A 25,576-nucleotide genomic window follows, 5' to 3' on the forward strand; every position below is an offset into this window, starting at 1 on the left:
TGTAATCCCAGCTACTCAGGAGGCTGAGGCAGGGGAATTGCTTGAACCCAGGAGGCAGAGGTTGCACTCCAGCCTGGGTGACAAGAGTGAAACTCTGTCTCAAAAATCAAACAAACAAACAAACAAACCCAGAAGACTCAAGATAAAGAATAATAGGGTCGGCAGGGCGCGGTGGCTCACACCTGTAATCCCAGCACTTTGGGAGGCTGAGGCGGGCGGATCATGAGGTCAGGAGATCGAGACCATCCTGGCTAACACAGTGAAACCCCGTCTCTACTAAAAATACAAAAAAATTAGCTGGGCCTAGTGGCGGGCGCCTGTAGTCCCAGCTACTCGGGAGACTGAGGCAGGAGAATGGCATGAACCTGGGAGGCGGAGCTTGTAGTGAGCCGAGATTGTGCCACTGCACTCCAGCCTGGGCAACAGAGCAAGACTCTGTCTCAAAAAAATAAATAAATAATAAATAATGGGGTCAGCGAACTACTTCCTATTTGATAAGGCAAACCTCTCTGAGGAGGTGATGTTTCAGCTGAGGTGTGAGGATAGAGAAATCATTCTTGCAAAGAAGAGTATTCCAGGCAGAGAAGACAGCATGGGTGAAGGCCAGAGGCAGGAGAGAGCTTGACATATTTGAGGAATAGGAGCAGAAGGGATAGTGTGCTTAGATGTAACAAGTGACATGGAAGGAGAAACAATTTGAGATCAGAGGGAGAGGCAGGGACCAGATTCTAGAGGGATTCATGGAGGGCATCAGGATATAGTTGCAGAGGTTGGGTACTGCACAAAAGGCTCCCAGTTACCAAACTGTTGGGCCTATGTGGCTGCTGTCAGCCTAGAGAAAGGGAAGCTGTGTTGTTATTTGTCTCCCCGGAGGGACGTGTTATGGATAGGCCATGGTAAAGAGTTTGGACCTTATTCTTTTATTCCAGGGAAAGGCATAATGGGTTTAAGCAGAGGAGGGTTGTGATCCAGTTTCCTTTTTGAAAAGATCACGCTGACTGCTGTGTGCAGAAGGGATGCTCAAGGAGCAAAAGCAGAAACAGAAATGGGACCCACTCAAAAAGCAAGAACCATGGTGCAGGACAGGTGGGGAGGGTCTGCTCAGACCTCTCTCAAAGCCACCCTTTGCATGCTGGTTACTCCCCGGGAGGAGCACTGGAGCAGGGGCCTCAAGTCCCAGGCCCAGCTCTGACACTAGCTTGCTGTATGACCTGACAGGTCACTTCAAAGAGGTCGTGACTACCACTTGGAGATGCTTGAGCACACACCATGTTGGCACACACTGTATTGAGGGTCTACCATGTGCTAGCATCAGGCAAGAAAAAAGCAGTGAAGACAGAAAAGGCTCCTGAGCCCTGTGCAAGAAGCGTGCATCCTCCCGGGTGGGGCGGGCAGGCAAAGATAAACCCATAAAAGTCAAGACAGTCTCGGATGGTGATGCATAGTCTGATGGGAATAAAACAGGGCTGTCACAGGGGAGGGCATGACTGTATTTACCACTGGGTGGGAAGGTCTTCGGGAGGCAGGGCTGAGGACTGAAGGAGCCACCTGTGGGAGGGGTAAGAGCAGAGACCCTGATAGAAGGGGTCTGAAGTGTGCCAGGTACAGCCAGCAGCGCAGCCAGAGCAGGGAGTAAGAAGCAGAGGCCGGCAGGGGTCAGACTCTCATCCTGGGAGGCCGGGCGCGGTGGCTCACGCATGTAATCTCAGCATTTTGGGAGGCCAAGGCAAGCAGATCACCTGAGGTCAGGAGTTCGAGACCAGCCTGGCCAACATGGTGAAACCCCGTCTCTACTAAAAATACAACAATTAGCTGGGTGTGGTGGCGCCTGCCTGTAACCTCAGCTACTCGGGAGGCTGAGGCGGGAGAATCACTTGAATCCAGGAGACGGAGGTTACAATGAACTGAGATCGGGCCACTGCACTCCAGCCTGGGCAACAGAGGGAGACTCCATCTCAAAAAAAAAAATCTCATCCTGGGGTGGGAAACCGCTGAAGACTGCTAGAACAACAGAGTGATCCGTGATTGGGCCCCTCACAGGCCAGGTGGTAATGCCTCAGGTCCCTGCAGATCTGGCTTGTGCCCCTCAAGGGAGACCTCAGAAGCTGGGAAGAAAGGCATGCCAAGCACACGTATTTCTACAGGGATGGCTAAGGACTTGAGGCAAGCCTTGGCCACCACCTGCTTGGGTATCTGGGGAGGGAGGCTCAAGTTGTGAAGAAGCGTGGGGCCTCCAGCTCAGGCCCATACATGTAAGTTTAAATCTCCCAGCCTATTTCCCTGGCTTCAGGCTGCAAGAAAACAAGATGTGTGTGCATTGGGCGGGGGTTGGGATGGTGGAGTCAGAGCTTGCCCCAGCCCAATCCTCCCCCTCAGGCAGTCACCACACTGACACAGATGCAAAAAACCATCCATTTATACAGTTTGTGGTTCAGAAGCAACAATATGCAGAACGGTGGAACAGTCTGTGCTGTCCCCACCCCACCTGAACTTGCCAGTTCCTGTCTCCCAAGGGGCACAGAACACAGGCCCCCTGCCTGGCAGGACCCGACTTAGTTACAGGCCCCTGGGAGGGGCGAAGCCCTTAGGGGTCGAGGCCAGGAGGGAGGAGGACCAGCACCTGATGCCCCTGGGGGCCCGCTGGGTCATGGAACTGTGTGTGTGGAGGGTGGGGGGTCAGCCCACCACGGGCCATTTCTCCCCAAGGCTAAGGGCGGGGGAGCAAGTAAAGCTGAGGAGAGGGCTTCATGGGACAGGGTTCCCATCCCCTGCTGGGAGGGTGTTCCTGGATACCCCACAAGGCACTACAGATGCAGACTGTAGGCGAGCACCCCCATCTTTGGCCCCCGATTGCCTGGCTCTCCCCCTGCCCCAGCTCCCACTGTGGTTTGGCGGGGGAGAAGAGAAGGGGCTGGGCCCCCCACTCCCTCAGCAGACACCAGCCAGGAACCGACCCGGCGGGCCGAGGCTAGGAAGGACCCTCTCCCGCTGCTCTGGGCTCCTGGGGTCCTCTTGGCTCGGCCTCCCCCTCTTTTAGCGCTGGCTGTTGCGAATAAATAAATAAATACCTCCCTGCCCGCCCCCGCCCCTACAGCTGGCTCTCCTCCTCCTCCAGGGAGCGGTTGAGTCCGGGGATGAACTTGAGCAGCCGCCGGCGGAAGCTGCGGTACTTGGTTTTGCGCAGGCCGGGGCCGCATAGGGCCTGCTCGCGAGCCTCAGTCCAGAGCGCGCCCGGCGCGCCCCCGCCTCCGCCCCCGCCAGGGCCCGCGCACCGCACACTGGCGCTGCGGCTCAGCGCGGCCCGCGGCCCAGGGCCCAGCCCCACGGCAGGGGTCTCGGCGGGGCCCGGGCCGAAGGCGCGGGCCGGGGGCGGCGGGGGCGGCAGCGCCGGCGGCTCGGAGTCCCCGAAGAAGCACGTGTGGTAGACGGCGTCGTCGGCGTCGCCCCTGGCCCGTCGGGCGCCTCCGCGGGGACGCCCGGGCACGGCGAGCAGAGGCCCGAAGGGCAGCGAGCCCGGGAGCAGGCCCGCGCCGTAGAGGCAGGAGCGCACCGACTCCAGCGTGTCGTAGATGCTGGGGTCCTTCACCACCAGGCCTGCGCAGAGACGGGAGAGGTAGGGGGCGGGTCAGGCCTGGACCGTGGTGTCCTCCGCAAAGGGTCGGAGGGCATGGGCGGGGCATCCCCGCTCCGTCCTGCTGACCATCTCTGTGGCCCTGGCCAGGCACAAACCTGAGACCCTACTTCCCTCACCCGCAAATCAGGAATTATCACTCAGATCCTTATGGGGGCCGCTTAGCACAAACGGGCCTCGGAAATAATTGACACAAACTCTTTGAGCCCTGGTGTTCCCCTCTGTAAAGTGAAGATGACACTATCTGTTACTTACCTGCAGAGGGCTAGTGTGAGAATAACCAGAAATGTGGCTGCGGCAGTACCCAAAGTAGTAGTAGCTCAACAAACCTTGCTTTACTGTGAAGGTTTGCTAGTAAACCGTTCTTTACTAGAACCCGCCAGTTCTGAGGGGGAAGCGCAGATGGGGTGTCTGTAGCAGAACAAGTGGCCCCTCACACCCCGGGATCTACTCACCATGCACCAGCCGCTGCTCCTGCACCATTAGGGACCTGTACTCTCCCCACTTCTCATACAGGGTTTGCTGCAAGAGACAGTCCCCACCCCACTGTCACAAGCTAGCAGGAAACTAGCAGGACGTGGGTACAGACGAGGGATCAGGGAGTAGACAAAAGAAATCTTCAGTTACAGGAGATTCAGCTATAAGTGACCCCCCACAGGGCAGAGACTTGGGAAGAGGAGGGTGGAGGCTGACGTTATCTAGGTTCCCCTACCTTCAGGTACTGCAGACGAGCCTCCAGTTCTGCCTTCCGAATTGATGTCCCATATAGAGTTTCCAGTCTGAGGTTGGGGAATCAAAGGCTGAGTGAGCCACAGGCTGAGGAAATACCAAGAGGCTGAGCTCAGGAATTCAGGCACCTCGGCTCCCAGACATACCTGAGAACATTGCCTGACGCCTTAATGATGTCCACAATCTCTCGATGCCGGATGCCTTCCACATTCAGGCCATTGACGCTGGCGATGGTGTCCCCTGCCAGGCAGACAAGGGGGTTAGATCTGCTCCATGGGGCATGCTAGAATACCAGCCTCCTACCTTAGCCAGAAAGGGGAGAAGGGTGGGTAGTAACTCCAGGGAATACTCCTGAACTCCCTCCTCCAACTCCTCATGGTTCTCTGTAGATCTCCTCTGACATCTCTCATACTCGATCCAAACACACAGAACCACAGCCATTCTTCTGGGCCTGTAGTGACTACCAGGTTGTCCACACCCAGCACCCCAGCCAAAGGGTGGGGACCTCACACACCCAACACCCTCACTCTGCCCTCAAGAAGTTCTGTCCCAAAGCTAAGCCCACCCAGGACCCTGGGCTACCCTCGGATTTGGTTATTTCTGTCCAGTCCACGCTGGCCATAAGACCCAGTCAATTCAGGGAAGAGCAGGTGAGCAGCACCCAGCTGGGAACCGACCCTGGCCCCAGGCATGGCATGGCCTCATGGATCCACAGATAATCAGTCCAGCCTCTGGTGGTGGGAGAGAAGCACAGGGAATGACTGGCCCCAGAGGGATAGTTCTGCTACCCTGCACCACTGGAGAGCTTCCTGACCTCAAGCACAGTGTGCCCCATGTCAGGGCCCCATTCCTATCTGTAAAAAGGGGTATGGATCCCTGCTGTGGATGCTTCAGGGATGATGGGGAGGGAGAGTGGATTTGAAACTACCTTGAGAAGTTGTAGTATACCACTTGGCTACTGCTACCATTTAAATATTGTTTGTCCCCAAAACTCATGTTGAGGCTTCATCCCCAACGTAACAGTGCTGAGAGATGGTAGGACCTTTAAGAGGCATTTGGGGCTGAGCGCCGTGGCTCACACCTGTAATCCCAGCACTTTGGGAGGCCGAGGCGGGCGGATCACCTGAGGTCAGGAGTTCGAGACCAGCCTGGCCAACAAGGCAAAACCCCATCTCTACTAAAAATACAAAAATGAGCTGGGCTTGGTGGCTGGTGCCTGTAATCCCAGCTACTCGGGAGGCTGAGGCAGGAGAATTGCTTGAATCTGGGAGGCAGAGGTTGCAGTGAGCTGAGATCATGCCATTGCACTCCAGCCTGGGCAACAAGAGCGAAACTCCGTCTCAAAAAAAGTGGCATTTGGGCCATGAAGGATCTGCCCAGTGAAGGGATCCATGCTGTTTTGGGGGAGTGAGTTCTTGCTCTGGTAGGACTGGTTTAGTTACCTGGCGAGTGGGTTGCTATAAAGCAAGATCACCCATGTTTTGTCTCTTTTGCATGTGCCTACTCACCACTCTTGCAGGCGTTCCTGCCATGAGATGCCATCCATCATGTCAGAACGCAGCATGAGGCCCTCACCTGATGCGGCCACCCAGTCTTGAACTTCCCAGCCTCCAGAACCATGAGCTAAATAAACCTCTTTTCTTTATAATTACCCAATGTCAGGTATTCTGTTATGGTAACAGAAAATGGACTAAGATAGCTAGCACGGGCTGCTGGTAAGTGGGAAGGAGGTAGGGGCTTAGGGGCAAAGATGGTGGAGGGGGGATTGATTCATACAGTTTCAGGCTGCCCTTCCTGGAACCTGGGGACTCTAGATCTGCTCAATCCAGGGATCTCCTACTGAAGCATAATTTCCTTGTTAGAGGAAGTAACATATTGCTTTGGGAGGCAGAGGCAAGAGGAGGATCGCTTGAGCCCAGGAGTTCAAGGTTATAGTGAGTTATGATCACGCCACTGCACTCTAGCCTGGGTGACAGACTGAGGCCCTGTCTCTTAAAAAAAAAAAAGTTTCTAATTTTTTAAAAGGGAGTAACATCGGTTCCTCAGCACTGGGCCCATTTTGGGGCAGGATTGGCCTGATCCCCAATATCAAACAGACTTAATGGAATGTTGCTTCTTCCCTGGCTCCTGCCCATGCTGACTGCCAGGTTGCTGGGAGGAATCAGAGCAGCAGCACCATCATCCACCATTAATTAGGCCCTGGCAGTGTGCCCAGGGAATCCCCTTGCCACACTGTGATGTTTGGATGCATTATTACCCTCATTTTGTAGATGGGGCTGTGCAAGATCACACAGTACATGGAAAATTTGCCTAGATCCAAAGCCCAGATTCTATCCATTCTTCTTTCTGGCCTTCTCAAAGAAGGAAAAGGAAGAGGAATTGATTTCAGGAGAGATTGCTCACCCCCTTTGCTTGGGAGTAAGGTCATATCCCCTTCCCAGACCTGGGTGTCCTGGGCTCAGGCCCCACCTGGTGTGAGCCCAGCCAGCTGGGCAGGGCTAGACTCATGAACTCGGCAGACAAAGGTCACCATTTCCACACGCTGCTCCTCCCGGTGGTGAAGGCCATAAGTCTGTAATGGACAAGGGGACCCTCAGCCCAGGGTTGGGACAAGTCCGTTCATCCCTCAGGCTGGTCATCCAACCCCCCTGACCCCTGTGTGCAGCTTCTCCCACCTGGATCTCAAAGCCGAAGGTCTGGTTATCCTCCTTCTCCAACGTCAGCACTTTCCTGCAAGAGACACAGGGGTCAAGACAATTAGGATTAAAAGGTGTAGCAGTCCCATAGCTTGGGCCTCCCTGGATATTGGCAACTGGTCTAGAACATTCCAGCAGGACTCTGCCTCCAGTGACAGCTCAGTCTCATCACAGATTATTGGAATGTCTTTCCCATACCCAATTGAAATCAGCCTCATGGAGCCACAGAGAACCAATCCAGCCTCTAGTGGTGGGAGGGAAGCACAGAGAAGGGCCGGTCCCCTGAAGGATGAGCCAGCTGAGTTTTTTAGCCACATCCCAGCTTTCCAGTGAGCCCTACAGTACCACTTACTGACTAGCTAAGGCCCGAAATTCAGCCACAGCCTGGAGCCTCCTCTGTTCCACAGCTTTGGAGAGAGGACTGGCCCCACCCCCAGAGGCCAGTCACGAGGCTCAGCAAGACCACAGCTGCTCCTCCCAGCTATGCTGGGGCCAGCCCACCAGATGTGGGGGCTGGGGGAGGGGAGCCTCGAGGCCGCCCCTTCCCGCACTGAAGGCCTGCCCGCTGGACACAATGGTCTGGAGCTGCTCCAGATCCTCGCCTGCTGGGGGAGCCCAGAGTTTCCTCTGCCCACTCCCACCCCCTTCCTTCCCGCCCAGCCAGAGGCACAGTTAAAGCAGCCTCCAAAGGCCCCTTCAAGTAGCTCAGCCTCGGAAAGGCCCTGGAGACCAGGCTTCTCCGCTTCCAGCCTGACCCAGATATTCCCCCAAATGCTGAGCAGCACCTCCCCACTCCAGCTCGAGCCCCTCTCACTCTGAACAGCAGGCCTTTCCCCTCTCTGTACTACTGGGGCAGGGAGCAGGGTGGCTGGGAGTTCCGCGTCTACCCCAATGTTCTAGGGTTTTTTGGAAGGGTCAGCAAACTTTTTCTGCAAAGGGCCAAATGGTAAATACTTTAGGCTTTCTTTGCAGGCCCCTTATGATCTCTGTCATATATTGTTATTTGTTTTTATTTTTACAACTCTTTAAAAATTATTAGCTCAAGGGCCAAACAGGCCAATCTGGCTAGCAGGTCAGTTTGCTGATCCATTTTAGAGAAAGTCAAGCCCAAATCAGGGATGGGACATGAGTAGAGAAGGGAAACTGTGGGGTCCCAGGGCCTGGAGTCAGCACCTACTTCTGCCCACACTCAGATCCCTCCTAAGAGGGCTGCCACAGGCTGGGACCAGAAGAGGACTGACATTCTGGAGGCAGGGGCAGCCAGCCCCAAGCAGCTGGACACAGCCTGGCTAAGGTCTGGGCCCGTGGGGTTTGCCAAGGCTAGGAGGGCTCAGGGGAGCCCAGGAGGCCTGGGTTAGGACGTTCCCCATAGACTTTGCCTACACCCCCTCCCAACTCCCACATCCGTTCATCCAGATCTCCCCAGGGAGGGGTAACTGGCAGGGACTGGGGGTGTGTTGAAGAGCACCTAATGACTCAAAAGTCCCTACCCCCTTTCTCTGCCACCCCCTTCACACAGCCCTCACCCCCACCTGCCCTCACTCCCAGCGGGGGAGCCATGTTTAAAGGCTAGGAGAATGACTACCCTCGCTAGGCTGAGATGCTGTCCTGGCACCCCCCAACCCAGCACCTCACCCCTTTGGACCATGGCAGGGGCTGGGTGTTGGTGACTCACCGCTGCTGTTCAGGACTCTGGCTGAGATTCTTCCAGCGGAATCCTGAGCCCTGGGCAGTAAGATGGTCAGAAGGAGCAGGTAAGGCGGGACTGTCCTTGAGCAGACACTGAGAGGCTACCCTGGACACAGCGACCCACTTCCTCTCTGCCCCTTCCCAGCTCCACATCCACACCTGTTTTGGTGCTGGTGGAACTATTTGCCAAGTGCCACTACTGGCACCACTCCTCAACTTTCTCTACAGGCCTTACCTTCATACCTGGGACTGCAGGGACACAACCATCCTCCTGGGTTCCAGATCCATGAACCTCTAAGCCCTTGCTGGTTTCCACACTGGCAGCAGGTGGGGAGATCATTATTCTAAAATGGTCTCCACCCCTAGGGCCCATGTCTGTAGAGGCTCAGGCCATCCAGACTCCCAAAGCTGAGGCAGGGGCTCTTCCCCAGTGGGATTCAGAGGATAGGTGTCCCCTGGGCTCACCTATCAAGGTGCTCTCTGCCAGTTGGGTCTCTCCATCTAATTTCTCAGCTACAGACAGTGGCTTGGGAGGGCTGGGGTCAGGGACCCTGTCCTGAAGGGCTGGCAATCCCAGCCAGAATGTGGGGTCAGAGGTGCCAGGTCTCCTAAGGTACAGGCCGTTTCAAGGACCAGTTGTGGATCCCAGCTGCAGGTGACCAGCTGTGCCCAGCTATACCTGGGTCTCTCTCTCCATTGCCATATATTTTGTGCTTTCTGGGACAAAACATCTTAGATGTCAAACTTGTCAGCAAGTCTCACTAAAGGACCGAGATTGGGAGTTCTTTAGGGGTGGTGGTGGGGGGTGTGGAAGAAGGATGAGAGATGAAGGTTCCTGTCTCTTCAGGGTCCTTGATAAACTAAAGTAGTCTCTCACCCTCCCTAACTTTTTGGTCCTGGGAGGAGGTCCAGTCCCAGAGCAGCCCTTTTCTTTGGAGCCTGCACAGCCCAGGGCCTTTCTGTTCTGTGCCTTTGCTAACCCTCCCCCAAAGCTGCCCAAGGCAAGGAAGAGAAGGTTCAGAACCAGATTGGCCTCAGGGGTGGGGACAGTTCCCAAACGGCCAGGGAGGAAGGACTGGGCAGCACAGTCCTTCAACATGTTGTCAATCATGTTGTCTTTCAACATGATTTTCATAAAATGCAAATTCTCAACAAGCTGTTCATTGTGTGGGGGCTAGCTGGGGGCCAGGGGCGAAGGAGGGCGGCTGGGTGAGGAAAGGCCACCAGGCCCCTCTCCTTAACCTGGTGTTGTGTAGGTTCTGAGCCTCAGGTCTCCTGGGGCCAGAGGAAGAGGCTGGCAGAGGGGACTCAGAGGTGGGCGCGGTCCGCATCCTTCCTGCCCCGCGGGCGCCCTGCGACCCCTCCCACTGCGTCCGGTTCCGACAGAAGTCCAGGGAGCAGTGGCCCTCGCGCCCCGTACGTCAGACGTGGGGCCAGGCGGCAGGCCCCCAGCCCAGGAATCGGGGAGTCCCCTCGGAAGGGTGTGCTATCCGGAGTCAGCGGCTCCCCACGCACTTCCTCAGAGTGAGAACGCACGCGGCGCAGCCACCGGCCCACTTCTCCCACCGGGGGCTCTCGGACCTTCAACTTGCCTGGGGCTCTCTGTCCCTCGGGCGAGGGGCTCCTGGGGACCCAGGACACCTGGCCACGGGGAGGCGGGGCATGGGGGGCAGAAAGCCAGATGGAGCGGGTAGGAGAAGGGGGGTGCTGGGAGGAGTCAAGGAGGGAGAGAGGGGGCGTGCATGGGGCGCGGAGTTGAGAGCCACGGAGCCTAGGCGCGGTGTGCAGGCGAGGGCCACGGCCTTCGCAGCAGCGGGGAACGCGGGGAGTCGAGGCACCCAGCGGGCCGGGGAAGAAGGTGGGGGACTCCGCGGACGCCGAGGAGAGGGCACTGCGGAGTCAGCAGGCCCTGTAGGGAGTCGGAGAGGGGCTGAGCAGGTCCTGAAGGCGGGCGGGGGACGCACCTTTCGGCGGGGCAGGGTGCCCCCGGACACGGCGAGCGCGCGGTACAGCTCGGCAGGGTGATAGTCCTCCAGCGCCGCGTACAGCTCGTCCGCTGGGGGCCCAGGGGTGGCGGCTGCGGCAGGGGGTCCCGGGGTCGGGACCGGAGCGGCGGGCGCGACTTCCGAGTCGGGAGTCCGGGCGGCGGGGTCCGGGGTGGCCGCCGCCTCCTCCTTCTGCTGCAGCTTCCTGAGTCGGCGGAGGGTCATGGCTCCGGCGCCGGACGCCCCTCAGAGACGGCGCTGGCTCCCCTCGGCAGGGCTGGCGGCGGCTGGGGGATGCCAGCCGGGCGGGCCGCGGGTCGCCTCCCTTTATAGGCTCCGAGAGCGGGGCGGGGTTGGGGGCGGGCGGGGAGCTGCCTCGGGTGGCCTCGCCCCCAGCACGGAGGACCCTCCCCGCGAGGCGCCGCCGCCCTGGAGCCCCGCCCACGGCGCTCGACGGCCGGGGAAACTGCGGGTGCTGGGCGCTCAGTGGGGGAAAACGAGCCGCGGACGCGAAGGGGCGGGATGAGGCCCCCGGGGCGGGGCTCGGGGCTCGGGGCTCGGGGCTCGGGGCTGCGTGATACCTGGAGGGGTCTGTGAAGGGACATTGCGCAAGGTTTGAAATTTAGGGACGAATAGCTCTGGCGATTCATGGAGTGGGGCACGGTAAGAGGTCACTGTAAGAAGCCTGGGGAGTCGGGGAGGTAGGGAGAGTCACGGAGATCCAAGGGGCTGCAGGAGACTCCAGGGCAGGGAGAGCGGCAGCGGGGCTGCGCAGGAGTAGGGGTGGAGGCCCGATGGAGGAGGGAGGAGACTCCCTGAACTCACTGCGCAGAAGCCCCCAGGGAGGGAGAGGGCCCAGGATTTTCCCTTGACGCAGCTGCCCCAGAAGAGCTGAAAGAGGCTGCCCCCTGTTCGCACGTCTAGGAAGAAGGGAAGAGGTGGAAACCCTGAACGCAGTAGGCTTAGTTCTGGCCTGTCCCCTCCAAGGGGCTTGAGTGATCCCTGCTGGCAACACCTTTCCTCAGCTCCTGATGCCGGGCTCAGATCCCCCTTCCCAGCAGACAGACGCTTACTGTGGACTTGACTCAGGAGGTTGGGATGAGCCCAGGCTGAGTGGGAGTTCAGGGCTGGGGGGATGGCCATGCTCAGCCGTTCTCTGACCCCATCTTAGGGACCATCCCCCAGGCTGTTACCATGGCTGCCAGGCGGTAGGAGAGGCGGGAATGGCCCAGCCGAAGTCTCTGTCGTCAGTGGTGCCCGAATAAGAAGTGAGAGGAGGAAGTGGAAGGCAGCGTCTGGTGTCTAAAGAGCGGCTAGCCACCACAGGGCGTCAGCAGCACAGGCTGGGGACTCCATGTCCCAGCACCCATCGGCCAAGAAGCAGAGGCGGCAATGCGGTGCCCTTGTCTGTCCCCTCCCTCCTCCCCCAGTCTTCCCAAATCTGTTATGCCTTCACAGTTAACATTTATTGAGCACTTAGCATGTGCTATGCACACTGTTTGTTCTGTGTGTCCTTTTACATACATGCATTAACTCACTTGGTCTTCATAACAACCCTACGAAATAAGCACCATTATCCTCCCTTACAGATGAGGAAACTGAGGCCCAGAGAAGATAAGTAATTTGCCCTAAGTCACTCAGCGGCAGAGCTGAGATTCAAAGCCAGGCAGCCTGGTTCCAGAGCCTGCAATCTAACCACTCTGTGATGTTGTCCAACATTTAAGCCCTGCTGTGTGCCAGGTACTGGCTGGGCACTGGGGTTACAGAGGCTCTTGGCCTGGTAGGGAGTGGTACCTTGCACATGTGCTGTGTTAGACACGTGGCATAAGGAGCACAGAGGGGCAATGGCCACGTCCACCTGCGAGGCCAGGAAGACTTTCTGCCTCCTGCCTCAGTTCTCGCGCCTGGCTCAGTCGTCTTCTCTAGTCTCCTTGACTCTGTGTTCTCCTCCCCACCCCCAGTCCTCTAGGCCCCCATCCCCTACAAGAGGTGTGGGTGGAAGAGGGTGCTTTTCCACCCCTCAGTGATTGCACAAGTCCAGATGGCAGGATGCTTGTTGGGTGGGGGGCCGGGGTGGATTGAGGACTGCCAGGAGCTAAGAGGTAGCTCTCTTAGTGCCTTCTTCTCCCTCCTCCCACCTCCCGCCTTGGCACCACCAAGTGGCCATCAGCTGAGGGGCCGAGGGGGTGTCAGTGGGGAAACATGGGACTCTATTGTGAAGCATTAGCACAGGTGGACCCCAGGACCATCTGTTGCCTGCTCCTGACAGACAGCATCTGTGGGGGGCGGGAGGGGGAGACGCAAAGCGGAGAGGCAATGATGTATATTCCATTCATTCCATTGCTTATCCCCAAAGGGACCCAGCAAAAGGGCATCTTGCACAACCTCCTCTGTGAAGGAGCCACCCCAGCTATCACAGAGGGTTACCTAATGGACATGTCTCCTTGCCTGAAACCTGGAGAAGTGGATGCCACAGGTGTGGCACAGCCCCTGTGTCTAACAGCCTGTGGAGCCAGTCATCCTTCAGCTGACGTGGAGGCAGACTTCCCCAGTTTATGTAGGGCAGTCCACCTCCAGGCCTCCAAGTGAGTGAACACCACCAGAGGACTGAAATTCGCACCTTGTTTCCTCCTCTTGCTAGGCAGAAAGCCCTAGAGAACCCCAGAGTAAGGGTGGGCCCAGGAAATGCAATTTTTATCAAGTTCTTTGTGTGATTCCTTAAATCCTGGGATTTCAGAGCCAGAAATGGCCTTATGGTCTGGAAAGGATACCGTATGGTCCAAGCCCTCATTTAACAGAAGCAACTGAAGCCAGAGAGAGGAAGACAGAATCGTAACAGGGACTAGAACCCACTAGAACCCAAGTCTCTTGACTCCAGAGACTGTTTAATTCAGCTGCTGGTAGCTCCCTGAGAGCTCAGAGATCCCTGCCTGCTTCCTCCTCCCAATTTCCCCAGTTTCTCCAAGGAGGGGCCCCTGGAGCCCAGGATGCCATACTGTGGAGTGGTTATGCCCTCTGGTGGCCATGAGTCTCCGGGGAAAATCTTCAAGCCAGGCGGAAAGGCTGGAAGACTCTACCTGGAATCCCAGCCCTGTTTCAGGATCCCCCACGGCTCCTCTTCCTCCCAAGAGGGCACAACTGGGATGCCAAGCTCCACTTTGGTCACTGAATTCTGGAATCTCACAGCTGTCAGTTAGGAAGTTTTTTGCATCAAAGCTGCTTCTGCTGCAGGTGAAATTCAGCAGGGAGAAGGCAGGCAGCTGGCGGGCCTTCTTGGTGCACTAACCTTTGCATGCCAGGCAGTATATATGAGGCCTCTAAAGCTTTGCCTTCAACTCTCCACAGCTTTCTCCTAAGCTTGAGTCTCTTGGCTAGCATCTGTTCTCATCCTATCCTCTGCAGCCCTTTAAAGCTTGGGCGGTGGGGGAAGCATTCTGCACACCACCGGCAGCTTCATACCAGGATACGTCCCCCTCCTCCTCCCTCCAGGAAGCCTCCCCACAAAACCTCCACCGCTCTGGCTCCTCAGACATCTGTACTCAATCTGTACCTTCTTCCCAAGCCAGCCTCTCTCAGAATGAGCTCTCAGGTTTCCCTCCCTCTGCTCTGCCTGCCCTGGCTCCTGACACTCGTGGCTGGCCTGGGGTGGGGGATTAGACAGTGGGGGCCCAGCTAAAGGACAAGGCCTAGGTAACACCCCTTCTCTTCAGGGCAACCCCTCGCCTGGCTATGTAACAGTCAGCAGCCCCCCAATGGAGGAAATTGGGAGAGCTGAGTCTTCCACTGAGCAGCTTAAGCTCTAGGGTACCATGATGAAGTCAGAGCACTTGGGGCTAGTGCTGGCCCCTCTGGAGTCTGACCTAAGTCTCAGAGCTCTAACATGGGCCTTGTCCATCAGCGGGGCCCGGAACTGGCAGAGATGAATAGTTTACTGGGAGTTCCTCACTGGGTACTGTCACTGCTCCTAAGCTGGGGAGGTCGGGGGGAAGAGGGCCTGGGGCCCTGGCTCTCTGGTCTGTCAGGAATGAGGGGCTGGGCCCCCAGTTGCATGACATCACCTCTTGTGGGCGGTGGACAGCTGGTGGGCAGCTGACTGGGCGGGGAGTGGCTGTTTTTCTTCGTGGCTCCTATTGCCCGACCATTTCCATGGGACAGTGTCTGTGCATGTTCGGGGACCTAGAGAGAGAATCTAGCAGTATGGTTGATCTGGCACAGTCCAAAGATCTGATCCCAGGGGGTCTTGGAGTAGGATCAAGGTAGATGTTGCAGTTTATTTGCATTGAATGTTGGTGGTCTCTGGGTCTAGTCCTGTTCAAAGGCCAGGGACCATCTGGCCTCTTGGATGAAAATGGCAGGGCATCTCTGGCATGAACGGGTTAGAGTGGCAGAAGAAAGGAAGGTTAAGTCTCCAGGTTTCCTACAGCATCTGCACACAACTCCTAAGACACAGGGTATGTGTTATCTTACCCTGCCTCATTTCAGAACAGGTGCATATAGTGAAGAGGGAAAATGGCAGTTCTTAGGGCCCTAGACTGCCCACATCTCTTTCGGCTTGGCAAACACACTTGCTCAGCTGTTTCATCCCTGGTTCCCTCTCCTAGGGGACAGTGTTGTGCACCAACCCCCCTAACCCCCAAACACATATGCAGAACTGCCAGGCTAAGATTCTCTCTTTTACTCCAAACTGAAGTCAGCTTTCCTCTTTCCTTCACCATTCACATCTGATTATGCCCCAAACCTGAGTATTCTACCCACTGTTTCTCCTGCTGTTCTTCCCAGCTTCTTCCTTTTTTTTTTTTTTTTTTGAGACGGAGTTTCGCTCTTGTTGCCCAGGCTGGAGTGTAATGGCGCAATCTTGGCTCACTGCAACCTCCGCCTCCTGGGTTCAAGCGATTCTCCTGCCTCGGCCTCCCATGTAGCCAGGATTACAGGCACGTGCCACCACGCCCGGCTAATTTTGTATTTTTAGTTGAGACGAGGGTTCACCATGTTGGTCAGGCTGGTCTCGAACTCTTGACCTTGGGTGATCCGCCCGCCTCTGCCTCTGACAGTGCTGGGATTATAGGCATGAGCCACCACACCCGGCCCTTCCCAGCATGTCTTTCTTTTTTTTTTTTTTTTTTTTTTTGAGACGGAGTCTCACTCTGTCGCCCAGGCTGGAGTGCAGTGGCATGATCTCGGTTCACTGCAAGCTTCGCCTCCCAGGTTCAAGCGATTCTCCTGCCTCAGCCTCCCAAGTAGCTGGGATTATAGGCGTGTGCCATCACGTCGGGCAAAATTTTTTGTATTTTTAGTAGAGGTGAGGTTTCACTGTGTTAGCCAGGATGGTCTCGATCTCCTGACCTCGTGATCCACCCGTCTCGGCCTCTCAAAGTGCTGGGATTACAGGCATGAGCCACCGCGCCCCGCCCCTTCCCAGCTTTTCTTACTCTGCCACCAGTACAATTCCTTTCTAAAGTCAGCACTGTGATTTTCCCAAAACACAAGCAGGATCACATCACTCCCTTGCTTAAAACGCTCTACCATGGTCTGAATGATGGTGTCCCTCCAAAATTCCTATGTTGGAACCTAATAACCAATGTGATAGTATTGAGACATGGGATCTTTAGGGGGTGATTAGGTCACGAGGGCTCTGCCCTCATGAATGGAATTAATGCCCTTATAAAAGAGGCTTGAGGGAGCCTGTTTCCCCCTTCCACCATGTGAAGACACAGAAAGCGCCATCTAGGAGAACAGGCCCTCACCAGACACTGAACCTGTTGATCCCTCGATCTGGGACTTCCCAGCCTCGAGAACTGTGAGCATTACATTTATATTGTTTATAAATTACTCAATCCATATCACCCAATCCAAGGAACTTTTTAACTTTTTTTTTTTTTTTTTTTTTGAGATTGTGTCTCACTCTGTCACCCAGGCTGGAGTGCACTGGCATGATCTTGGCTCACTGCAACCTCCACCTCCTGGGTTCAAGCAATTCTCCTGCCTCAGCCTCCTGAGTAACTGGGATTACAGGTGTGCACCACCATGCCTGGCTAATTTTTGTATTTTTAGCAGCAATGGGGTTTCGCCATGTTGGCCAGGCTAGTCTCAAACTCCTGACCTCAAGTGATCCGCCCACCTTGGCCTCCCAAAGTGCTGGGATTACAGGCATGAGCCACCGTGTCCAGCCATCAATCTAAGGTACTTAGCAGCAGCAGCCAGAGCAGACCAAGACACCCTCCAACGGCCTATTCCCTACATCCACAATGACAAATGTGTTTTAACTTACGGGACAGTAAGCACGCTGTTGAGAAAAATGTGGAGACCAACTCAAGAGGACAAATTACTGATAGATTAGTACAGTCTGAGGTAGCTGTCACAGGGTAAGTGATGGCACCGGTGTTACCTATTTGCCATTTCTGGCCCCAGGATGAATTCCTGACCTTTCAGAACTCAGCACGGGAACAGCTCTAGCAGGCTCCCTCATCACACCCCCGCCATACTGAATATCTGTGGTTCTTGAATGGCAATTCTTTTTGACTAAAACCCCCTCCTCTCCTCAGTCAGCAGGCCGAAATTGATGTCCCTCTCTTGCCCCCAACCTCCTGTCTCTCTTATGTTCCCACAGTATTCTATCCCTATGGGAGTACTGATCTCCTTCCATCCTATCTTTTTACTCACCCATTCCACCAGGTAGGGAGCCGCTGTAGGGCAGGGATATGTCACTTCTTCCCCGGACACCTCATCTGTGGTCCCATGGTACTTTGCATACTGCTCTGTAATGGGATTTGCCCAAATCTGCCCTATTGTTGCCTGTACAAATCCTATCTGTCTAGATTATAAACTCCTTGAAGGGCAGGGACCACGGATTGTTTAGCTTTCTTTTCTTTTCCTTTTTTTTTTAAGACAGATTCTTCCTCTGTTGCCCAGGCTGGAGTGCAGTGATGCAATCTTGGCTCACTGCAACCTGCAACCTGCAACCTCTACCTCCCAGGTTCAAGTGATTCTCATGCCTCAGCCTCCTGAGTAACTGGGATTACAGGTGTGCGCCACCACACCTAATTTTTGTATTTTTAGTAGAGATGGGATTTTGCCATAGCTTTCTATTCTACCTACCACTCCATTCATTAAGGTTGCTCGAAAAATACTTATTTAAAGAGCCCAGGCTATCCAGTTGTTCCTTAAACTGCCCTAAACCCCCATTAACCCCCCATTTTGGCTTCCAAGGAGAATTCTCAGAAGGACCCAGGGATATCGTCCATATTCCTTAAACCCCATCCTCTGACCAAGGAATCCCCAATAACTTTCAGGCCATAGTTGTCCAGTTGTTTCATCATATGCTATTCCAGATGTTGCCGTGAAGGTATTTTAGACGTGGTTAACATTTAAATCAGTAAACTTTGAGTAAAGCATATTACCCCTCCATAATGTGGGTGGATTTCATCCAACCAATTGAAGGCCTTAAGAGAAAAGCCTGAGGTGTCCTGAGAAAGGATTCTGCCCCCAGGACTGCGACATCAATTCTTCCCTGGGTCTCTGAGCCTGCTACCCTGCCTTGCAGCCCACACAACCATGAGACATCTCTCTTTCTAGTCTGTCTGTCCATCCATCCTATCGATTCTGTTTCTGTGGAGAACCCTGACTAGTAACACCGTTCCTGGCCTGACCCGGGGCTTCTCCTACTTCCCTCACCTGTGCTGTGCATTCCTCTTATGTTCCTGAGTCTCTTGAACTCCACCACTCGTCATTCTGGTTTGGTTGTGTTTAGCAAGCATGTTCTAAGGCCTGTAAAGGTCAGAAGACATATGGGCTGGGGGACAGAAATTTAAGCTATGTGAAACAATAACCCAAGTGATACAACATTCAAATGAAGTCAAGCCTCCTGTGTCACAGGCCTTACTAAGATGAAACATTGTTGGCAACCTTCAAAGGCACAGGAAGAGGCACTAGAATGGTTGCCATTCTGATTTTCAAAATGGTAGAGTTGAGCCTGCAATCATAGCCTAGTGAATTTTAGGTCCATGCCTGGCAAGATGACTGACTATTCACAGGATGGCCTGTAAGGGGCCTTCATTTGAACCAGGCCGAGATTCACTACAAACCACTCTGTCTTTCTTTCCAATGAACAGGTAGATAGATCAAAGAGAGCCACAATGATACTTTAGCAAAGTACTTGGGCTTCTTCTGCTCTCTCTGTCCATCTAAAAATTATGGGCCAGGTGAAGTGGTTCATGACTGTAACCCCAGCACCTTGGGAGGCCGAGGAGGAGGTATTCCCTGAAGCCAAGAGTTCAAAACCAGCCTGGGCATCAAAGGGAGATCCTGTCTCTATTTAAAATAATAAATAGTCTGGGAGCAGTGGCTCACACCTGTAATCCCAACACTTTGGGAGGCCGAGGTGGGCAGATCACCTGAGGTCAGGAGTTCGAGACCTGCCTGGCCAACATGGTGAAACCCCGTCTCTACTAAAAATACAAAAATTAGCTGGGTGTGGTGGCGGGCACCTGTAATCTCGGCTACTTGGGAGGCTGAGGCAGGAGCATCGCTTGAACCCTGGAGGTTGCAGTGAGCCAAGATCGCGCCACTGCACTCCAGCCAGGGCAACAGAGACTCTGTCTCAATAAATAAATAAACAAAAAATAAAAAATAAAAAATTATGGCCAGGACACAAGGACAATTTAATTAGCAGCTGATTAGATTATTGGGATAGATGCCAAACTTAAAGCAAACTTTTAGGAGTAAGTTACTTCATTTTCTCAGCCCAGCAGAGTCTCAGACAGGGAAACTCAGAACAATGGAAAACTCTGGGTAATAATCAGGATTTAAAAGTAGCGACAGGCTGGCGCAGTGGGCATGGTCTATAGTGAAGTTTAATAGAGTAAAACTATAAGGTCCTGTACTTGAGTTCAAAACATCAACTTCCCTTATACAAGCAGGAGAGGGTAGCTGGATTTTACTCAATCAAGAGATGAGATGCAGTCCTGGGATGTGATCTGCGGCATCAAGCACACAGTCTGTGGGGTTCTTGTTCTAGTCTGTGATGTCTGCTGATACCTGGGTGGAACGTTATGTACACATCCTTTGTGGCCCCAGACTCTAGCTGGGTTCAGAAGAGAGCGGCCAGCCTGGGTGAGGAACATGGAACCAGAGCAGGATAGTGCAGTGGGGGAAGGGCTGTGCTCTGCAGTCAACATCCCGGACCCAAGGTCTTTTCCACCAGTGAGCTACGTGATCTTGGGCAACTTATTTGACTTCTCCAATCCTCTGTTTCCTAATCCATAAAGAGAAGATAATGATGCCCATCTCATATGGTTGCTCTGAGGATTAAAACAGTTAATATACGTAAAGCAAATTTTGGCACATTGCTTAGCACGAAGTGAGTTTTCAATAAGTATTCACTAATATTAACTGAAGAAACTCGGAGCTTTGCTAGAAGATTCATGACGGCTGCCTGTAAATATTTTAAGGGATCTTATAAGGGAAGACAGAATAACTGCTTAGAAAACCCTGTAGAAGTCTCATGGAAGTTGCCCAGCTCTACAGAAGGAAGGGTTTTCCACTGAGCCACGGAGCCTACAGATGGAGCTGTGGTCCAGCATTAGCAGGGGGCCACACAAGCACCTGACAGGGACATCGCAGGGAAGTCGAGTGCCTGACAGTGAACTAGGGGATCTTGTGGGTCTCATCTAAACTGGAGACTATGATTCTAGGACTTGTTATTTTAGATTCCCTCAGCCCAGAGAGAGAGGACATTCACACCCACCACACGCTGAGAATACCAGAGGAGTAACCACTGAAGACTTCCTCCTCAAAGTCACCTAAGCATCCCAGAATTCACAATTGCACTTCAGCTTAGGAGGAGGGCTCATGCCTCTAAGACATGAGAGAGTGTGACTAACCAAGAACATGACCCTCTTTTGTAAACAGGAAAAAACGTGAGAAGACAAATTCAGACAAAGCCCAAGAAAAGGGTGCTTGGTGTCTTCTGTCCCTTACATGCCAGACCCGCCCTCTAGGAACACAAAGCAACAGTCTCAGGAAGACCCAGGATGTTGGGAACAGCACTCCTCTTGCTGCGGTCTGCTACAGCTGGTGTGAGCGCTAGACCCGGACCTTAGAACATCCACCCCATTCCCAACTCCCCTGACAAAAGCTGGGTGGCCGCACTACATATGTGGGACAGATGGCACCAGAGCAGCTCTGTGAATAAAACTTTTAATAATGTACAGCAGAAATTGGACAGGCTCATTCTTATATTAAAACAAAAGATTTCCTATATTACAATTTATTTACATTTGCATACTGAAGAGGTAAAGTGTCTAAGTGGCTATTTTACAGTCCTTTCTAATAAAATGTACAAAAACAAACAGAAGTACCGAGAATGCCGTTCGGGGGCCTTTATGGCGACGTAAGAACGGGCTTGGACTTGGTCTGTGAATCCAGAATCCAGAGGTGCAGGTAGCACTATGGATCAGGGTTAGCCTCGGGGGGCCAAAAACACGGCTTCAGTTTCTCCCCAACTCTCACTTAGTGTTAAGAGTGGCAGGGGTGGGTGTGGGAGCTTCCCAAAGACCTGCTCCATCTTCCCCAGAGGTGGAAGAGTTGGACCGTGTGTGGGGTAAGGGCAGAAAGGCCAACTGGGGAGTGGGCTAGTGGCTTGGGAGTGGACGTGTGTTGGCAGATCCCAGAGGCTACTTGTGACTCTGGGAAGAGGAGTCTAAGTTCCATCATTACCTATAAACCGCCGAGGTTCTGCTGCAGGGCGGATAGGTGGGAGGTCAGCAGGGGTAAAGACGGTCCCCCCCAATGACACAATGGTATTTAAACGAAATTAGTGGCCAGTAAATTGGCCCAAAGGTTAGGGGAAGATCTCCTTTAATGCAAGGAAAGAAGCAATAATCAGTCAAATAAATAGAAGGGCCAGGAGCACTGGGGAGCCTGAGGGCAGGGACAGGGCTCTCCCTCCTCCACAAGCTTTGGCAGAGAACTGCTGGGTTGGAGGCAGAGATGCTCTAAGGCTGCATACACAATACACCTCCCCTGGGGACAGGAAGGGGGCTCAGAATGAATGCAGTGATTTGAGGTCTCACCTGGGGTTCTAAACCCCAGGTCTCATCACCCGCCCCTGGTCTCTTTGTGGAGGAGGTTGTGGGGGTTCCTCTTTCTTCAGTGATCTTATATAAGAACAATAATTCTAGGCTCAAAAGGGTCGTAGAACCAATGATGAAAACTTCTGGTCTCAAAACAGGCATCTACTTACTTGAATCAGCTCTTTTTACAGTGCTCCAGGAGTAGGACCCAAGCATGTCTTGTCCACAGATGTATTCCCAGCACCCGGCACCCAGCAGGCACTTCACACACATTTGTTGAATAAATGCCTGGAGAGGGTACAACCAGCTGGACAGTGCAAGAAAGGGCCCTAGAGCAAAAACCACTCATGGAATTGGGGGTGGGGACAAAATACAAGAGAGACTGAGCCTCAGGGCAAAGAGGAACTCTCACTGCTGAGTGGGAACAGGCTCAGGTGCAAGGACAAACATTTCCAGTGTGATTGAGCTATGTGCGTTCAATTGGATAATTTTTTTTTTTTTAGGGATTTCTTTAAAAACAAATAGATTGAGAGGTAATCACAGAGATGGTTTTCCTTTTACAAAAACTTAATATTTAACAACATTAAAAAAAGTTAAAATCCAAACCCTCCCAATAAAATTAAAAAAAGAAATCAAACCACTCCAGTTAAAAGTTATGGCTTCAAAGTTATTATATACCTAAGATATGCTGACCAAATCACCACCCACAGCCGTGCTTCTAGGCTTCGTTAAATACTATACTCAGGTTAAATAACATGTTCGGCTCAGGCTGTTCCCTTCAGTAGGGCTCCTGAAGTGGATGCAAACCTCTCACCTTCCCTCCACCCTGATCAGACAGTCCAGTAAAAGAAGACCCATGCAGATGCCTCCCTCCCACCCCAGACTCCCTCCCTACTCCTTGCCCACCCTTCCCTTCCCCACCCCAAACCCACCACCACCAAAAATATACACTGCTGTTTCCAGGATCTGGGAGATGAAAGACAGATGTAACATTCCAATCTGAGTCCCGAGATCTGGCTTCACATTCCTCGGCCCTTCCTCGATGCTGCTGAGGATGATGCCCTTGGGCTGGCTCATTTCCCACGGCTGACACTAACACCCAAGACTTCCACCAGGATTCCTTCCCTGCCCATCCCACCCGCCACCCTCACATTTTGGCCCAAAAGCCTCTTTTGTCATGGACAACTGGGCCAGCTTTGGTTCCACAGTCTGAGATGGAGGAGGAGAGCTGTGCTGATGCTGGGGTGGGCAGAGTAGCCTGCCAGACACAGAGTACCACTGTGGCATGAGGGGCTCTGGGGGAGGGAGAGACCTCCAGGGAAGGGCACCAGGGAAACTAGATGCTGCTCACTACTGAAAAGAGGCACCAGCACGCACGGACAGCATGACGACCACACCCCCGACCTGCACATGCACAGAAAGCTCAAGCAGGTAAGTGCGCACCTACAGACACACACACACACTCACACGCACGTGTAAGGGCATGGCACGAACCAGGCACAACGGGGGACGCACCTCGGCACATGCACACACGGCTGGACAGACAAAGCGGCAGATTCCGTCTCCACTGGCAGTCTCCCGGCAGCGTCCATCCCAGGGAGGAGGGGAAAGCGCGGCTCAGAGCTGCCTGTGAGAGGGGCTGCACTTCTGGTTCTTCCGGGCCACCTTGGTGTGCTGTGGGCTGGTCCCCGAAGGAAACCCTCAGCGCAGCTTAGCACTGGCAACACCTCGGCTCCTCCGGCCCCTCCCAAGCACCCCTGTCATGGCTCCTGGCCACGTGCCAGATGCACCGGGTTTCGCGGGACTTCCCACTACAACCAGTTCGAGGTGTGGCACTGAGTTCTCCACACAATTCGCTCTCAGAGTCTCCATGCCATTAGGAGGTAAATAGAAAAGGTGTCTGTCTCAAACCCAACATGGGAGTGAGCGAGTCTCTCCCGGGCTCTGTCCCTCTTGCGGGCCAGGGCTCCTGGCCACAGAGGGCTGGGCAGAAACGAGAGGTAGGCCTCCATCGTACGCTCAACGCGGCAGCTGTGCGTAGTTCTCGCTGCCAGGAGCTCCGTGTGGAGAGAGGGAGCAGTTAGATCTTCACGTCTTCCTGCACGCTGAGCTGGGAGAGGGTCTTCTTGATGCGCAGGGCCGTCAGGCGGGCCGCGCCGTTGGCATACCAACACTCTCGCATCATCTTCCCCATCACCCGCAGCGCCTGTGCAGAGACCCAGGAGCCATCAGCTCGGTCATGCCCTGGAGAAGCCTTTCTGGTCTCTAGGCTCTCACTCATTTCCCTGCCACCTCCCGCTCAGTGCAGTCTGGCAGATCCACATCCACCCGGCGGCCGACCTTAGGGAAATGCTCTGCAAGGCTCCCTGTGTCCCCTGGCTCTTCCATTTTTTTTTTTTTTTTTAGAAGGAGTCTCTCTCTGTCACCCAGGCTGGAGTGCAGTGGTGCAATCTTGGCTCACCGCAACCTCCGCCTCCCGGGTTCAAGTGATTCTCCTGTCTCAGCCTCCCCAGTAGCTGGGACTACAGGCACACACCACTACGCCCAGCTGATTTTTGTATTTTTAGTAGAGACGGGGTTTTACCATATTGGTTGGCCAGGATGGTCTCGCTCTCTCGACCTTGTGATCTGCCCACCTTGGCCTCCCAAAGTGCTGGGATTACAGGCGTGAGCCACCACGCCAGGCGGCTCTTCCTTTTTAAGGGACAGCTTACACAAGTGAAAGGCAAACGCTGCAGCTAACGGCCAGCTCTTTTGGTCTCACCTGCCCTCTGAAGCAAACCCTGCCCCGAGGGTTCCAAGGAGTGCGGTGAGAAGTGCTGCTCTATGATGCAACACGAAAGCATCAGCTAATATGCAATTCTGTTCTGAAATGCAGAAATGCCCTCTAGTGGTTAGACTCGTTAAAGGCAGAGCCAACCTCTCTACTTGACTAGGTAAGTTCTGGGGCTCTAATGGACAGCAAGGTGACTAGAGTCAACAATACTGTACACCTGAAATGTGCTAACAGTAGGTCTCAACTGCTCTCACTACACACACAGGCAACAAGGTGAGGTGACAGATGTGTTCACTAACTTGTGTGGTAATCATGTCACAATACATACATGTATCAATTCAGCACTTTGTACACCTTTGTTACAATTTCATTTGTCAATCACACCTCGATAGAGTTGAGAAAAAAATAAGTAAAAGGAAATGCAGAACCACAAGTGAAAAGGAGGCCCATGAGCACTTAGCTAGGCGAAGCCTGTTCCCCTGAACACTCTTAAGACCCTAGAATTCCATGTTTATTAGTACGTATGTCACAAACATGTCCTCATGTCAACTCTTTCCACCAAATGTTGTTTCCCCCACACCCCTGATTTCATCTGCCATCTCTCCCAAATTCACATTCTCCATCCCAATCCCAGCCCTGTCATACACATCACCTCCTCCCTTCTGAGTTTCTGGAAAGACCACTTTCCTCACAGGCATGTCCTCCTCCTCTGTCTGGTCTCAGGGCTTCTCTTATGGACACCTCCTCCTCACTCTTCCATGGAGCTCAGCTCAGCTCGGGCTCCAGAGCTGCTTTCCTAGTTTGGTGTCTAACAGCTCTGGGTTCAGTTGTCACTTGTTGACCACCTCCCTCATCTGTGTCTTGGAGACAAAGCCTTGTCCTTTTTCTTTTATGAGACAGGGTCTTGCTCTGTTGCCCAGGCTGAAACGCAGTGGCCCAATCATGGCTCACTGTAGCCTTGACCTCCTGGGCTCAAGCAATCCTCCCACCTCAGCCTCCCA

At 54.0% G+C, this 25,576-nt stretch overlaps 2 protein-coding genes across 3 annotated transcripts in view; both read right to left on the reverse strand.

The window, feature by feature from the left end:
• Positions 1-2,398: 2,398 nt before the first annotated feature.
• TAMALIN (trafficking regulator and scaffold protein tamalin) lies at positions 2,399-11,055 on the reverse strand. The gene is made up of 8 exons (XM_034935816.2): positions 10,710-11,055; positions 8,732-8,781; positions 7,036-7,090; positions 6,830-6,932; positions 4,507-4,600; positions 4,344-4,410; positions 4,087-4,153; positions 2,399-3,594 (listed from the first exon to the last, which is right to left on the reverse strand). The coding sequence occupies exons 1-8, from the start codon at positions 10,953-10,955 to the stop codon at positions 3,089-3,091; spliced, it is 1,188 nt and encodes a 395-aa protein (XP_034791707.1). The 5' UTR covers positions 10,956-11,055; the 3' UTR covers positions 2,399-3,088.
• Positions 11,056-20,908: 9,853 nt separating this feature from the next.
• Positions 20,909-25,576, reverse strand: part of ACVR1B (activin A receptor type 1B) — a 45,722-nt gene continuing 41,054 nt past the window's right edge. For both annotated transcript variants that reach the window (XM_063593055.1, XM_034935815.3), the window contains one exon: positions 20,909-24,005. In XM_063593055.1, coding sequence (XP_063449125.1) covers positions 23,880-24,005 — 126 coding nt within the window. In that variant the 3' untranslated portion in view covers positions 20,909-23,879. The remainder of the gene's footprint in view (positions 24,006-25,576) is intronic.

The sequence above is a fragment of the Pan paniscus genome, chromosome 10 (genome assembly GCF_029289425.2).
Source record: "Pan paniscus chromosome 10, NHGRI_mPanPan1-v2.0_pri, whole genome shotgun sequence".
Lineage (NCBI taxonomy): Eukaryota > Metazoa > Chordata > Mammalia > Primates > Hominidae > Pan > Pan paniscus.